This window comes from Schistocerca americana, chromosome 2 (genome assembly GCF_021461395.2).
Source record: "Schistocerca americana isolate TAMUIC-IGC-003095 chromosome 2, iqSchAmer2.1, whole genome shotgun sequence".
Taxonomy (NCBI): domain Eukaryota; kingdom Metazoa; phylum Arthropoda; class Insecta; order Orthoptera; family Acrididae; genus Schistocerca; species Schistocerca americana.
In genome coordinates, this window is record NC_060120.1 from 357,960,846 (window position 1) to 357,977,967 (window position 17,122).

Consider the following 17,122-nt stretch of genomic DNA (forward strand, 5'->3'; position numbering starts at 1 on the left):
GTACATGTGTAATTTAACAACAGTTGAAATGTGGAGCTTGATAATTGATAAGGAAGGGCCAGCAATGTTCCTTAAGTTTCACTTTACCCTTTACTGTGATTACTGTTATTTTGACTAACATGGTAAGAGCATGTGATTGGAGGCTTTCCCAGTGTATGTGTTGTTTCCAGAGCTCTTGGGTGTTCAGCCGGATGTGATTGTTGAAGACCCACGATATTTCAGCAAATAACCTTTCCGCCATCATCAGGCGGTTCTGATGGAATGGTCTATCTGCTCATTGTCGATGTTGTTTATGTCCGTCAGTTGGGCTTTATTTTCCTGTGCCGGCAGTCCGATTGTGGCACAATCCCTTTTTCTACTCAAGTTTTGCCACAAATTCCTCTTCTCTCCAATTCTATTCACTACCTCCTCATTAGTTACATGATCTACCCATCTAATCTTCAGCATTAATCTGTAGCACCACATTTCGAATGCTTCTATTCTTTTCCTGCATAAACTATTTATCATCCATGATTCTCTTCCTTACATGGCTGCATTCCATACAAATACTTTCAGGAAGGACTTCCTGACACTTAAATCTATACACAGTGTTAACAAATTCCTCTTCTTCAGAAACTCTTTCTTTGCTGTAGCGTTCGTACATTTTATATCTTTTCTACTTCAACTATTACCAGTTATTTTGCTTCCCAGATAGTAAAACTCGTCTTATACTTTAAGTGTCTCATTTCCTAATCTAATTCCCTCAGCATCACCTGATTTAATTCAACTACATTCTGTTATCCTCATTTTTCTTTTGTTTAAGTTCATTTTATATCCTCCTTTCAAGACACTCTTTATTCTGTACAACTACTCTTCCAGATCCTTTGCTGTCTCTGACAGAATTACAATGTCATTGGCAAACCTCAAAGTTTTTGTTTCTTCTCGATAGATTTTAGTTCCTATTCCAAATTTTTCTTTTGTTTCCTGTACTGCTTGCTCCATATAAAGATTGAATAACATTGGGGATAGGCTACAACCCCATCTCACTACCTTTTCATACACTGCTTCCCTTTTGTGCCCATTGACTCTTATAACTGCCATCTGGTTATTTTACCCCTACCATCTTCAGAATTTGAAAGAAAGTATTCCAGTCAACATTGTCACTAGCTTTCTCTAAGTCTACAAATGCTAGAAACATAGGTTTCCCTTTCTTTAATCTATCTTCTAAGGTAAGTTGTAGGGTCAGTATTGCCCTGCATGTTCCAACATTTCTATGGAATCCAGACTGATCTTCCCCGAGATCAGCTTCTACCAGTTTTCCCATTAGTCTGTAAAGAATTATTTAGCTATCGTATTTTGCAACCATGACTTATTAAACAGATAGTTCGGTAATTTTCACACCTGTCAACACCTGATTTCTTTTGGATTGGAATTATTATGTTCTTCTTGAAGGCTGAGGGTATTTCGCCTGTTTCATACATCTTGCTCATGAGATGGAAGAGTTTTGTCATGGCTGGCTCTCCCAAGGCTCTCAGTAGTTCTAATGGAATGTTGTCTATCCCAGGGCCTTGTTTCAACATGTCTTTCAGTGATTTGTCAAATTCTTCACACAGTATTGTATCTCCTTTCTCACACCCTCTACCATTTCCATAATATTGCCCTCAAGTGCATCTCTCTTGTATAGACCCTCTATATACTCCTTCCACCTTTCTGCTTTCCCTTCTTTTCTTAGAACTAGGTTTCCATCTGAGTTTCTAATATTCATACAGGTGGTTCTCTTTTCTCCAAAGGTCTGTTTAATTTTCCTATGGGCAGTATCTGTCTTACCCCTATTGTTACATGCTTCTACATCCTTACATTTCTCTTCAAGCCATCCCTGCTTAGCCATTTTGCACTTCCTGTTGATTTCATTTTTGAGACATTTGTATTCCTTTGATCTGCTTCATTTACTGGATTTTTATATTTCTTGTTTCATCAATTAAATCCAATGTCTCTTCTGTTACACAAGGGTTTTGACTAGCTCTTGTCTTTTTACCTATTTGATCTTCTGCTACCTTCACTACTACATCTCTCAAAGCTACCCACTCTTCTTCTACTGTATTCCTTTCCTCTGTTCTTGTCAGTGATTCCCTAAAGCTCCCTCTGGAACTATCTACAACCTCTGGTTCTTTCATTTTTTCCAGGTCCCATCTCCTTAAATTCCTACTTTTTTGCATTGAAGAGTTTTGACCTACAGTTCAGAACAAATAAATTGTGGTCAGAGTCCACATCTGCCCCTGGAAATGTCTTATAACTTAAAACCTGGTTCCTAAATCTCTGCCTTGCAATTATATAATCTATCTGAAACCTTCCAGCGTCTCCAGTTCTCTTCGACGTATACAACCTTCTTTCATGACTCTTAAACCAAGTGTTAGCTATGATTAAGTTATGCTCTGTGCAGAATTCTACCAGGAGCTTCCTTTTTTGTTTCTTATCTGCAGTCCTTATTCACCAGCTACTTTTCCTTCTCTTCCTTTTCCTACTATTGAATTCCAGTCCCCCATGACCATTAAATTTTTGCCTCCGTTAACTATCTGAATAATTTCTTTCATCACATCGCATATTTCTTCAGTCTCTTCATTATCTGCAGTGCTAGTTGGCATATAAACTCATACTACTGTGTGGACATGGGCTTCGTGTCTACCTTGGCTACAATAATGTGTTCACTATGCTGTTCACAGTAACTTATCTGCATTCCTATTTTATTCATTATTAAACCCACTCCTGCATTACCCATATTTGTTTCTGTATTTATCTCCCTGTATTCACCTGACCAGAAATCTTGTTCCTCCTGCCACTAAGCTTCACTAATTGCCATCATGTCTAACTTTAACCTATCCATTTCCCTTTTTAAATTTTCTAACCTACCTGCCAAGTTTAGGTATCTGAAATTCCATGCTCTGATCCGTAGAATGCCATTTTGTTTCTCCTGATAACAATGTCCTCCTGAGTAGTCCCCACCTTGAGTCCCCACCTCCAGAAAAAACTACAAAAAGTATATTGTTACATTGAGCACTGAGAGTCTTTAAAATAATGTGAAATGCATTTGGTCTTAATTATACTATATTACACTCACAAAAGGCAGTATTTGACCTATATAACTTGTAGCATTTTGTATTCCTATAACCTGATAGATGGTAGAGTGATGTACCCAGTTTTTAAATGAATTCTGGAGTAGCAGTATTAATCATTAGCAGACACATTATGGTGTGGGACGCCTGATGATTTTTACTGTTATGAAATGGTAGAAGTTACAGCAGTAGCCCCTGTCTAAAAGAAGTGGTAGATGTTCATCATTCAACACACTCCTAGCATTATTGTAATCTCAGATTATGTGTGACCACATGTTTTCTGTAAAGTATGGAATTATTCTTCTCACTGAGTAGATTTTCTATATGTTGGTCTACTTAATATGCATGCTGAAAACTGGCAAGTGGGGTAACTCAGCAGGAAACCTATTCATTGTCACATATCAATTAATAAGTGAAGTGCCATGTTACAGCCTTACGATAACCAGTCCCATGGAAACACATCGTTGCACATGACTGACATGACAAGTTTTCAAGGCAGAGTTTATTGCTGTTCACAGTTTATAGCTGGCTGTCAAACATGCCTGGGCAGCCAGAGACTGTGGTTAGGTTAAAATAGTGGGTAAGACAAGTTCGTAAGCTCAAAGGGGGACATCGACACGTGATATCCAGCACCCGCCCCCTTGGGTGGGATGGGGGGCAACTTTTAAATCTTAAATGGAAACACCCATTTTTTATTGCAGATTCGGATTCTGCATAAAAAGTAATCAAGTTTTGTCTGAAACATTTTTTAAAGCATTGACAGATGGCACTGAAATCGAGAAAAAAGTAAAATTGGGGAAAAACTCCGATTTATTTAGAATTATCCGAGAAAGGTGCATCAAATTGATAAAAAATATGCCCCATTTCTTTTGTTATGCAAATTAAGCTATTGTTGTACAAAATGTACTGTATCCTACTTTTAACGTTACCCAGGAACAATGACATGGACATAGTAGAATGATGTTCCCATGGGGTGCTTCATTAGTGGGAGTCCCCTTGCCTCTCACATGTTGGGGTGCTTCATTAGTGTGAGTCCCCTTGCCTCTCACAATTTGGGGTGTTTAATTAATGAAATTAGCCACGAATAAATTGTTAACAATTATCCCCATTTGCTTCAATGCATAAAGTCAATCGTCTGCGAAAGTTGTCCACAGTTTTGAGCAGCACATCCCGTGATATGGCTGCACACACTCTTCGAATGCGTTGTTCCACATCTTTTTGGATTGTGGGCTGTCTTTCATAAACAATATTTTTTAAATAACCCCACAAGAAAAAATCAGGAGATGTTAGGTATGGGAACATTGAGGCCACTGAATTGGTACGCTGCGTCCTATCCACCAATCAGGGTGCTGTAAATTTAAAACGTTCTGCACATTTTTAGCATAATAGGGAGCTGCTCCGCCCTGTTGGAACCACATTTGTTGCCTAGTTTCTAAATCAACATCTTCCATAATCTCCAACAAATCATTGCGGAGAAGTTGTAGATAAGATTCCTCAGTAACATTTCGGTCAAAAAAATATGGTCCTATCAAGTAACCATTTAAAATGCCGCACCAGACCATTGACGACCATTTGTGTTTATTGTTAATGGGTCTGTGCCAGTGTTGACTGACAGGAGACCAATAATGACAATTGTGATGATTTAATTCGCCATTGTTTTTGAATGTGGCTTCATCGGTGAACACAATGTATTTAAAAAAAATCATTGCCACCTATTATCATTTCCAAGGCCAACTGGCAGAAATGCACGTGTATTTGCATATCTTTCAACGCTAATGCCTGTGTGAATGTGACAGTGTGATATGATACGGATGATATTAATGTGCCTTCAAAATCCTCAAAATAGTTGATTTTGGTATTCCAGTTTGTCTCTGAATCACACAACTACTCATTTCAGGATCCATTTGAGCACAGGCGAGAACGGTAAGGATACGAGCATCATTGCCATTGTATTCAGGATGATGAGGTGGATGGTGCATGTATACATTTCGAGCTCATTGAGTGCAATTTCAAATAATGTTTTCGTTTGGATGTCATCTGTTTGGGAAACAATGCGCATACAGTACCACAGCTGCAGCGTAATTCTTATGGCATTCACCTAAAATTAACATCATATCAACAATCTCTGTAGGAGGATAGTGAGCCATGTTTCACTAAAGAATAATTTACTGTGTAGATCACAACACACTCTTAAAAAAGCTTCCACATTATGGCATTAAAGACAAATCTTTGACTTGGTTAGAATCATACTTACAGAACAGGAAGCAAAGGGTTGTCTTAAGGGGGACAGGAACAGCATTAACATCAGACTGGGGAAATATAAAGTATGGAGTCCCGCAGGGCTCAATTCTTGGGCCATTAATTTTCCTGATCTACATTAATGATCTACTAATCACAATTAACAACAGAGCAAATATAGTAATGTTTGCCAACGATACAAGTATCCTCATAAAAGGACCCAACTCCACAATGCAGGATACAGCCATGACAGTCTCTACTCAAGTACACGAATAGTTCACTGCAAATAGCCTAACCTTAAATCTTTCAAAAACCAATATGATACAGTTTCTGACAAAAAATAAAAAAAAAATAAAGCTCCTGACATACATGTTAACAATCACAAAATTAATGAAACCACACATACAAAATTCCTAGGTATCCAGATAGACAGTCACCTAAGATGGAAAGAACAAATTGATCAGCTGGTCAAGAAACTTTGCTCATCGTGCTTTGCACTAAGAGCTCTCCATCAGTTAGTAGACAGAGAAATAATGTTGTTGTCATATTTTACATATTTCCATTCTTTTCTCTCCTATGGCATAATCTTCTGGGGAAATGCTGCAGGGGTTGAAAAAGTCTTCAGAATACAGAAATGAGCAGTGAGGCTAATATGTGTGGTCCTTAATGGGACATCTTGCAGAGGTCTCTTCAAATCTCTCAGGATACTTACAATCACAGGTCAGTATATGTACTCACTGATGTTATTTGTAGCCAACAACAGGGAACTGTTTCAGAAAAATTGTGACATTCACAACCATGACACAAGACAGGTGAAAAATTTTCATCAAGGCTCTGCAACTCTCACTAAAGTACATAGGGGTGTTACTGAGTCAGGTATAAAGGTCTTCAATAAACTCCCCATCAATATAAAAAAAGGAAATAAATAATATACAGGTTTTCAAAATGAAACTAAAATTATTCCTCATTGTACAAACTTTCTATAAAAGGAATGAATACTTAGAGTTATAAGGTATAAGAGTGGGGGAAACTGCCTAAGAAAAGCACTCCCTTAAAGATAAAGTGTGATGCTGTTACTTGTATTTTAACTGAAATTGTGGTGATAAAATGTAAATTTATCTGTTTCATTATGAGAAAATGTGAACTCCCATGTATCCCACTCTCTTGAGCATTCACTTAAACCTCTTCTTAAGGAATGCAGTTAAAACTTGTGTTCAGTTCAAACCATGACCGGGAAGATAATTTACTTCCTTATATATGTCAGTAGCTTAAAAATATGCACTGTCACTTATTCTGCTATTTTAAACAATCACTTAAACTGTTTTTGGCATAATGCAGGCTTTAATACTGCATGCAAGTAATTGTTCTTGTAAAATAAACCAATGTCTGTGCAATGTGATGTATAAATGTTCATGTACTACTGTAATTGCATCAATTGACTTGTCCTATATTACTTGTACACTGGCTGTATAATATGTAATCAACAGGACCAAATAAATAAATAAAAATAAATACTTATGTCAGTTCATGTTTGAAGTTTCGCAATCTGAAAGTGAAGTGACACCTGATCGCATTGCACCGACCTTTATACTAAGCCATAGTTCACAGTCTGGCCACGGTAGTGCCACAGCCAGATTTTAATACCTTTCCGCCTACCTCTGTCAAAAACTGTGGCGGGTAGGATACATTTTGTAAAAAAATAGCTAACTTGGCATAATGAAATAATTGGTGCACATTTTGTATTGATTTGATACGTTCTTCTCAGATCATTCTAAATAAATCGGAGTTCTTCCCCAATTTTAATTTTTCTTGATTTCAGAGTCATCTGTCAGTGGTTTTACAAAATGTGTCAGACAAAACTTGATTACTTTTTTTATGGAAAATCCGAACCTGCAATAAAAATTAGGGGGTTTCCATTTACAATTTAAAAGTTGCCCCCTGCCCCACCCAAGGGGGCAGAGGCTGCGGGTCACGTGTAGTATCATTTGATGTCCCTGTTTGAGCTTACGAACTTGTCTTACCCACTATTTTTACCCGATGTATAGTTTTTGAGATAATGTCATCTGAAACTTCAGATGGACCACCCTGTGTGTGAGTGTGTGTGTGTGTGTGTGTGTGTGTGTGTGTGTGTGTGTGTAAGTGTTCTGTCTAATTCAGAAGATAGCTTCTTGGCCAAAAGCTTACTTATTTAGTGGTCTTTTTGTTGTACCTGCTGCAACTTAACATTTCCACTGTATGCTGAGTAGCACTCTATCCTACTTGTAATAATGTCATTATTCCATCCTGGATTTTCCATTGTTTAATTGTGTGGGAGTAGATTTATCAATAAATACTTGTCAACTTGTCTATGAAATTTACACATCTAAGCATACAGTGTGGAGATTATTGTGAGAGCAGTTTGTCCTGAAATTCAGTTTTGTCAACACTTTATGTTGTAAGCCATGCATTGAGACTGGTAGTCATCACTTTCAACAGCTGTTGTAATTCCTAAGTTTGTGATGTTAATAAAATAACTAAATATTTGTTTCTTATGATTAAGTCCTCAGCTCAAAGTACTCTGTTTAATATCATTTGCCATATGTGCAAGTTTGAGTCTTAGGCTCTGGAACATCTTGTATTCATGTCTATATGAGCCTTTTGTTACCTAAACTGTGTACCCAGGTTAGAAGGTGCAGGAAAGCATTTGGTAACAATGCAGGAAAGCATTTGGTAACAATAATCACTATTCTAATAAATGAAGTCTTCAGGGTGAAGCTATCAGTTTTACGGACATGTTATACACATTCTGATTGAATCTTAGAATTACAAAGGTTAACAACATTAAATGAAATATGTAAGATGATATGTATGTGATCCATCAACAGTTAGAGGAATCTGGTCTGTCATTTGTTTTGGGACATCTTGCAGAGCCCTCTTACAAAAATTATATGCGAACTTTTCCTTAACCTTTATAATAAGGTGACAAAGGTCATGGGATAACCATATCCACATATACAGATGGTGATATTATCATGTACACAAGGTATAAAGGGGCAGTACATTGGCAGAGTTGTCAGGTGATTCACGTGAAAAGGTTTCTGACATGATTATGGACTCACAAAGGGAATCAACAGCCTTTGAATGTGGAATGGTTGTTGGAGCTAGGCACATGAGACATTCCATTTTGGAAATCACAAGGAAATTAACTATTCCAAGAACCACAGTGTCAAGAGTACTCAAACACCAATTTTCATGCAATACCTCTCACGAGGGACACAGCAGTGGTTGATAGCCTTCACTTAATGACCGAGAGGAGCAGCGCTTATGTACAGTTGTCAGTGCCAACAGACAAACAACACTGTGTGAAATAACAGCAGAAATTAATGAGGGACACATGACAGACATGTCCATTCGGACAGTGCAGCAAAATTTGGCTTTGATGGGCTATGGCAGCAGACAACCAACGTGAGTACCTTTTCTTACAACATGACATCATCTGCAGCACTCTCCTGGGCTTGTGACCATATCAGTTGGACCCTGTGACCTGGTCAGATGAGTCTTGATTTCAGTTGCTAAGAGCTGATGGTAGAGTTCAAGTATGATGCTGAGCCCGCAGAGCTATAGACCCAAGTTCTCAACAAGGCACTGTGCAAGCTAGTGGTGGCTCCATAATGGTGTGAGATGTATTTACAAGGAATGGACAGGGTCCTCTGGTCCAACTGAACCGATCATTCACTGGAAATGGTTATGTTAGTTAGTTACGTGTTCCATTGGTCAGTCTTATGGTGACCATTATCCATTATGATGTGGACTGTGTCAAGTGCATAAGAAATACACACATGAATCGAGATCTATTTTTTAAGCTTAACATTTTTATTACATACCACTTCCCTTAAATGGCACAAAATGTGTATAACATACCTATAGATTTATTTATTCCTATTCAAGAATTCATCTATGGTATAGAAGGAGTAGTCGAGATATGATTTTGATTTACTTTTGAAACTATTACTGCTGTCTGTCTTTTATTTCATCTGGTAAATTATTGAAAAGTTTTACAACAGCACATTTTACCCCATTCTGTGCCAAAGATACATCTACATTTACATCTACAGGACTACTCTGCAATTCACATTTAACTGCTTGGCAGAGGGTTCATCGAACCACAATCATACTAACTATCTACCATTCCACTCCCGAACAGTGCACCGGAAAAACGAACACCTAAACCTTTCTGTTCGAGCTCTGATTTCTCTTATTTTATTTTGATGATCATTCCTACCTATGTAGATTGGGCTCAACAAAATATTTTCGCATTCGGAAGAGAAAGTTGGTGACTGAAATTTCGTAAATAGATCTCGCCGCGCCGAAAAACGTCTTTGCTTTAATGACTTCCATCCCAACTTGCGTATCATATCTGCCACACTCTCTCCCCTATTACTTGATAATACAAAACGAGCTGCCCTTTTTTGCACCCTTTCGATGTCCTCCGTCAATCCCACCTGGTAAAGATCCCACACCACGCAGCAATATTCTAACAGAGGACGAACGAGTGTAGTGTAAGCTGTCTCTTTAGTGGACTTGTTGCATCTTCTAAGTGTCCTGCCAATGAAATGCAACCTTTGGCTCGCCTTCCCCACAATATTATCTATGTGGTCTTTCCAATGGAAGTTGTTCGTAATTTTAACACCCAGGTACTTAGTTGAATTGACAGCCATGAGAATTGTATTATTTATCGAGTAATCGAATTCCAACGGATTTCTTTTGGAACTCATGTGGATCACCTCACACTTTTCGTTATTTAGCGTCAACTGCCACCTGCCACACCATACAGCAATCTTTTCTAAATCGCTTTGCAACTGATACTGTTCTTCGGATGACCTTACTAGACGGTAAATTACAGCATCATATGCGAACAACCTAAGAGAACTGCTAAAATTGTCACCCAGGTCATTTATATAGATCAGGAACAGCAGAGGTCCCAGGACACTTCCCTGGGGAACACCTGATATCACTTCAGTTTTACTTGATGATTTGCCGTCTATTACTACGAACTGCGACCTTCCTGACAGGAAATCACGAATCGAGTCGCACAACTGAGATGATACCCCATAGGCCTGCAGCTTGATTAGAAGTCGCTTGTGAGGAACGGTGTCAAAAGCTTTCCAGAAATCTAGAAATACGGAATCAACTTGAGATCCCCTGTCGATAGCGGCCATTACTTCGTGCGAATAAAGAGCTAGCTGCGTTGCACAAGAGTGATGTTTTCTGAAACCATGCTGATTATGTATCAATAGATCGTTCCCTTCAAGGTGATTCATAATGTTTGAATACAGTATATGCTCCAAAACCCTACTGCAAACCGACGTCAAAGATATAGGTCTGTAGTTCGATGGATTACTTCTACTACCCTTCATAAACACTGGTGCGACCTGCGCAATTTTCCAATCTGTAGGTACAGATCTATCGGTGAGCGAGCGGTTGTATATGATTGCTAAGTAGGGAGCTATTGTATCAGCGTAATCTGAAAGGAACCTAATCGGTATACAATCTTGACCTGAACTTGCCCGTATCAAGCGATATGAGTTGCTTCGCAACCCCTAAGGGATAGGTTAAGGAGAGGATAGTGTAAGTCTTTCTTTCTTCTGGTATTAGAATCGTTAATGTCACTGTTGTTTTTAAACTGGTCCACATTGTTGAGAACAAATTTAATTGCTGATTAAAGGTACTGAGCAGCTGTTGTAAGAATTGCTAACATTTTAAACAGATGCATACCAGATACACGACTATGAGCCTCACACATTATTCTGACCACTTTCTTTTGAGCAGTGAATGCTTTTTCCTAAGTGTTGAGTTACCCCAAAATAATATTCCGTATGTAATCAGAGAGTAAAAGTATGCAAAGTATGTTAGCTTACTAATTTATATATCCTCAAAATTGGCAATTATGCTGATTGCAAAAGTTGCTGAACCTGGTTGCTTTAGGAGATCCAAAATGTGAATTTTCCAATTAAGAGTCTCATCTATATGTACACCCATAAACTTAGTACCCTCTACCCTGGCTACTGACTTCTGTTGATGTGTTATATTTATTGAAGGAATTGTACTCCTTGCAGTAGAAAATTGGATGTACTGTGTTTTTTGAAAGCACAGAGTAAGCCCATTCACAGAAAATCAATTAATAACTTTCCCAAAGACATTATTTGTATCATTTTCTATTGGAGTTTCTTACACTGGATTAATGATGATGTTTATATCATCAGCAAACAGTGTCAGTTTAGCTTCTTGTTTCAGATAAGAAGGGATGTCATTCATATATATCAAAAGCAGAAGGTGACCCATGATTGAACCCTGTGGAACACCTAATGTAATTTCACTCTATTTAGATGAAGTGGGTAACTTCCTTAAATTACTTAAACCATATAAAGAAACTTTTTGCTTCCTGTTCTGTAGATATGACTTAAACCAGCTATATGCTCTTCCATTTATACCATAGAATTGTAATTTCTGTAACATAATGCCATGATTCACACAGTCAAATGCTTTGGATAAGGCACAGAATATTCCTACTGGTGACATTTAACTATTTAAAGACTGTATTGTGTGGGCAGTACTTGGAGGCCATTTGCAGCCATTCATGGACTTCATGCTCCCAAACAATGATGGAATTTTTATGGATGACAGTGCACCGTCTCAGAACATTCTGGACAATTCAAGTGAATGATTTGGCTGTCCATATCACCCAACATCAGTCCCAGTGAACATTTGTGGGACATAATTGAGATGTCAGACCGTGCACAACATCCTGAACTGGCAACACATTCACAATTACAGATGGCTGTAGAGGCAGTTTGGCACAATATTTATGCAGGGGACTTCCAATGACTTGAGTTGAGTTGCTGCACTATGCTGTGTGAAAGGAGGTCTGGCATGATACCAGGAGGTATCCCATGGCTTTTATCACCTCAGTGTGTATTCATTGATGTTCTTTGTCATGATCAGTATTTCTCTTCTCCCAAAAATTAGGTCAAAACTCGAATAAAATACGAGAACCAAAATCAACCTTTACAGACACTGCAACAGTTTCATATTAGTACAGCAAGTTGTCAGACTGATGGATTCATATGTGTTCTGCTACCTATCAGAGTATATTTAATGCCTTGTGGGTAATGTAGTGGGGTTTAAGACTGAATTAAAGAACTTTCTGCTGGGCAACCCCTTTTACTCTGTTGATGGGTACTGTTACAGACTCTCTCAAAATTAATGTATTAAGTTGTAATATAAGGAATTCTAATGGTCTAACACTACAACATTTCTTAAAATAAAGTCATTTTGTTGTACTGAATGTTAAGTACAATGTACAGCTTGGAATTCTCTCTGCATCCTAGAGATCCCTCTTCCATATTGATGGAATATGATTAATGTAATGCAAATGATGATTTTGGTGACTGGAAAGATTGGCAGCCAGTCACAGTTTGGATGCTATATCAATATCAGAACAAGCAATGTTTTATGAGACTAAAACATTGCCATATCTTTCAAGTTTATTTTTGCTTTTTTTATGTAGTCTCAAAATATGAACACAGTATTCAATACAGACCTATTTCATATAAAAATTATTTATTATCATTTGAACTTGTTTTGCATCTGCTTTATTTTATTTGTAAAGTGTTATTTGTCATTCAGTCACACATTTCTTTTACTTAATTTAACTAGGATAAATATACAAGTTCGAAGAATTGGAGGGGCTTATGGAAGTAAAATCTCACGCAGTGTACAAATTTCTGCTGCATGTGCTGTTGCGGCTTATCATCAGAACAGACCAGTCAGATTGATTCTGAACATAGAGACATGCATGGAGTCACTGGGAAAAAGATTTGATGTTGCTCTAGATTATGAGGTAAGTACATGTGAGAACAGAACTCAATAAACCGCACTCATAAGGAAAAATAAGAAACCAGGTTACATCTTTGTGAAAAATATTTTTGTAAACAGTAGACATTTTATTAGGCACTGTACCTTATGATATTCTCCCTTCCCTATATTTCTTTTTTCAATGTTTTATAAATATTTTGGTTCTCTTGAGTCCTCCTTATAAAAATGTGATTTCATCACAGATTAAAAGCCTCTGACCAGTTTAAAAATACAAAAACTCACCCCTCATTATTTATAGGTATTCAAGTGATTGTTACCACAAAATATCCCATATACAGATACATCAACAATTATATTTGTATCAAATACTTTCATATTCTAAGTAAATCAGTTGTGAATCAACACTCAATATTTCCAGTATTACTGTCAATTTACTGTCAATGTTCCTCTCAAGGGACTCCTGATAAACAGTATGAGCACAGTCTCCAAACAGTGAGTGTTTATTAGCCATTTACACAAACAGAACAAAGATACTCTTTTACACAATGGTGCCACAAAAACTGAAACACCTGAGCAGTACTGCCATAAACAACTAAACAGATTTTTTTATTTTTTATTTATTTATTTATTTTTTTACGCGTTTAATTCCTTAGGACCAAATTGAGGAGCAAATCTCCAAGGTTATGGAACTTGTCAGTATATGGAATTACAACACAAAAGTAATAACAGATAAAATAAAATGTTTATGAACTCAAAAAAAAAAAAGACAAGTCATAAGTTTGTGTAAACGCAGTCAACAATATAACACAAGAATCAACTTAATTTTTCAAGGAACTCCTCAACAGAATAGGAGGAGTGACCTATGAGGAAATTATTCAGTTTCAATTTGAAAGTGCGTGAATTTTTGCTAAGATTTTTGAATTCTTGTGGTAGCTTATTGAAAGTGGATGCACTTTTGTGTCTGTGAGGTGTTTTCTATTTGTTCCAATTTTGTGACAGTTGGCAAATAGCTGTTTCTCTTTCGTCACAATTCTGTGATTCCCCTGAGGCATACATCTTTTTTCATGAGTAGAGGCACTGAATCATGACAAAGACAAATGATACAATTACATACATTAGCAATAGAGTTCCTTAAGAGGAAAGAATGGAATTGGAATTTCCAAACTCTTTACAAGGAAGTAACAAGCTCGTAGATTGACAACTCTCCACCTCAGTATTTATACAATGTACTTGAAATAAAACTGTTTTTTGTTGCTAAGGAAAAGAACAACACAAGAACACTTGTAAAGATATTAAAAATTCTCTGAGGGCTTGGAATAATGCACCACTGACACCAGCGCCCACGGTGGCTGACACAGAAAGGTGATTGACAGCTGCACTGTAATGTTACTTAAACATATACTTCTATATTCATGGGCACACGACCCAACTCAACACTGCACTGCATTATAATGCAAGAGAACTGAAGCTCATTCACTACATTAACCCCTTCTGGGGAAGCAGAGTGCCTAGATAACAGTTCAGATCTATTTGCTGAGCACATCAACCTTGCCTGCAAGACTGTCATAGTCCACGTGTGTTATCATCATTGTTGATATGGTGCTACACGATGTTGTCACTATATGCAAGGGCACTAGTGACCACTCCATAACGCATATAGCAAGTTGTCAGGTACAGTGGCAGTGTTGACCTTGTTTCTCAAGTGCCTTATATACTGCAATGGCTTCCAGTCGCCGATATCCTCCTGAGTTGAAACTTAAGATCTTCTTGAGATGCTGAGCCTCTATGAATTAATTCTGTCTTCAGCTTCTTATAGGAATTTATTGTAGGTGATTATGTTGTTATTACACCTTCAATCGCTACTGCATACTGATGGTCAGACTTTGTGGAATCTGTGGTGATTCCAGCATAAAGAAAACTGGCCCCCACTTTCACAATTCGGAGCATGGGGTTGTTTGACAAGAAGAGCAGTAAACACACAGAAAGTCTAGATGCTGACAGTTCTGTCACTTCCGGCATGTCAGTCATGGTAGAAGGCTTAACTACTAGCTTGAGTTCTTCATATGCCGTAGTACAGGCTAGATCATGTCAGGCTGGCTGCTTTTCCACCATCTGACCTTTGAATTTGTAGTGTTGAGCTCTAGTCTGAACATTATATGAGCGTAAACTCTCAAGTAAGGAATGAACAAAACTATTGCATTGAACATAAATGGGAACTATTAAGATGCAGTGGCTTTGAGAAGTTTCACAACATGTAGCGTCTTCCCTGAGATACAAAAATGAATCAATACCGTATATAGTTCGTAACCAAGTAACTTGACAGGAATATGACTAAATCACAAGACTAACAGTAAGCACACTTCTAAGACAGCTCCTCTGGGAGCTGGTGCGAAAAATGTTTGATGGCCAATATGTAAATAAACACATGTGACACTATATAGCATGACCCTGCACATGGAAGATGTGAGTTGTTACACATTAATGAAACTTCCAAGAAACAAAAGGCAGCACAATAAGGTACTTAAAGGAAAGCTATGTATTGGCGCTGCTGTCTTATACACTGTGTAACTACAAAGTAAATTTTTAGGAATCTTTATGGAGATAAAAACTGCAGTATGTGAGGTTGGCTGCAATGCAGGGAGATAATGAAATATAGAGTGTAAATAAACGTGTGGAAGTTCTTGTCAGAGACAATCATGATCCTTTAATTGATATTTTGGGGGACGGGTCTAGAAATGTGCAAAGTGAAGGGGACAAAGGGGTGGAGTGAAGAAGTGTGGATAGCAGGGCATAAATTCTTTGTGAATTTCATTCCATGTACATTGCTGAACAGCAACTGAGCCTCGCAGATAGGTGTATCAACAATATATGCAAATGTCCACACTTGGTACAGGACGTGTAGTTGGGCTCAAAGAATCTGGTTGGAGTAATCGGCAAATTGCTTGACATTTGAATATGAGCAGTGCCGTTATTCAACAACTCTGGCAGGAATGGGTGAACCATGACTGAACACAGTGTCAAGGAGGAAGTGGTCAACAGAGAAGGACAACAAAGTTTGAGGACTGAGCAATCATAAGAGAGGCACACGGAGCCCTAAATTCTTCTTTATCATCGATCTGACATGCAACTGGTGCTTCAGTGACCACAAGGACGATTAATAGGTAGGTCACAGAAAGGGGACTGAGCTCACAGCACTCCACACTCCAACTGCTGTTAACCTCCTTACACCAACAAACCTGTTTGAAGTGGTGTTGGGCATATTCAGCCTGGGATCTCAATGACTGGAGCAGAATTGTCCTCAGTGTAGAGTCCCACTTTGAACTGATGCCCTGGTCAGAGACGGGATACCAACCTGACTGTTGTGTGGCATATGGTGTGACAACCAGGAGTAATGGGTTGGTCTGGAGTGCCTTTTCATTTTGTAGCAGGAGCCTGTTGGTTGTCATCCATGGCACCCTTACAGCACAGCGGCACATCAACTATTATATATGCTCCTTTTTGTTGCCTGTCACGCCAAGCCATCCTGGGCTTACATTTCAGTGAGATAATGCCTGCCTGCACGTGATGGGAGTTTCTGCTGCATGTCTTTGTCTTTGACAAAGCCTGCCTTGCCCAACAAAGTTGTCAGATCTCTCTCCAGTTGAGAGTTTTTGGAGTATTCTGGTCATGGTCCTTCTACCAGCTCAGGATTTTGATGCTCTAATGTGGCAATCAGACAGAATTTGGCACAATATCCCTCAGCAGGTCATCCAACAACTTTGTCAGTCAGTGCCAAGCCAAATAACTGCTTTCATAAGTGCCAGATATGGACCAACAGATTATTGACTCGCACCATATGTGAAGTTCTTTCTCTTGATTAAGTCACCCACATTTTCTGAAACTGTAATCATTTGTTTGTCAGTGCATGTACTCCACATTCTGGTAATTTCTTCATAGTGTAT

The 17,122-nt window shown here is 38.2% G+C and overlaps 1 protein-coding gene across 1 annotated transcript in view; it reads left to right on the forward strand.

Annotated features, from left to right (window-relative positions):
• Positions 1-17,122, forward strand: part of LOC124595300 (xanthine dehydrogenase-like) — a 414,231-nt gene that overhangs the window by 255,358 nt on the left and 141,751 nt on the right. Inside the window, exon 17 of the mRNA XM_047133986.1 lies at positions 13,023-13,206. Coding sequence (XP_046989942.1) covers positions 13,023-13,206 — 184 coding nt within the window. The remainder of the gene's footprint in view (positions 1-13,022; positions 13,207-17,122) is intronic.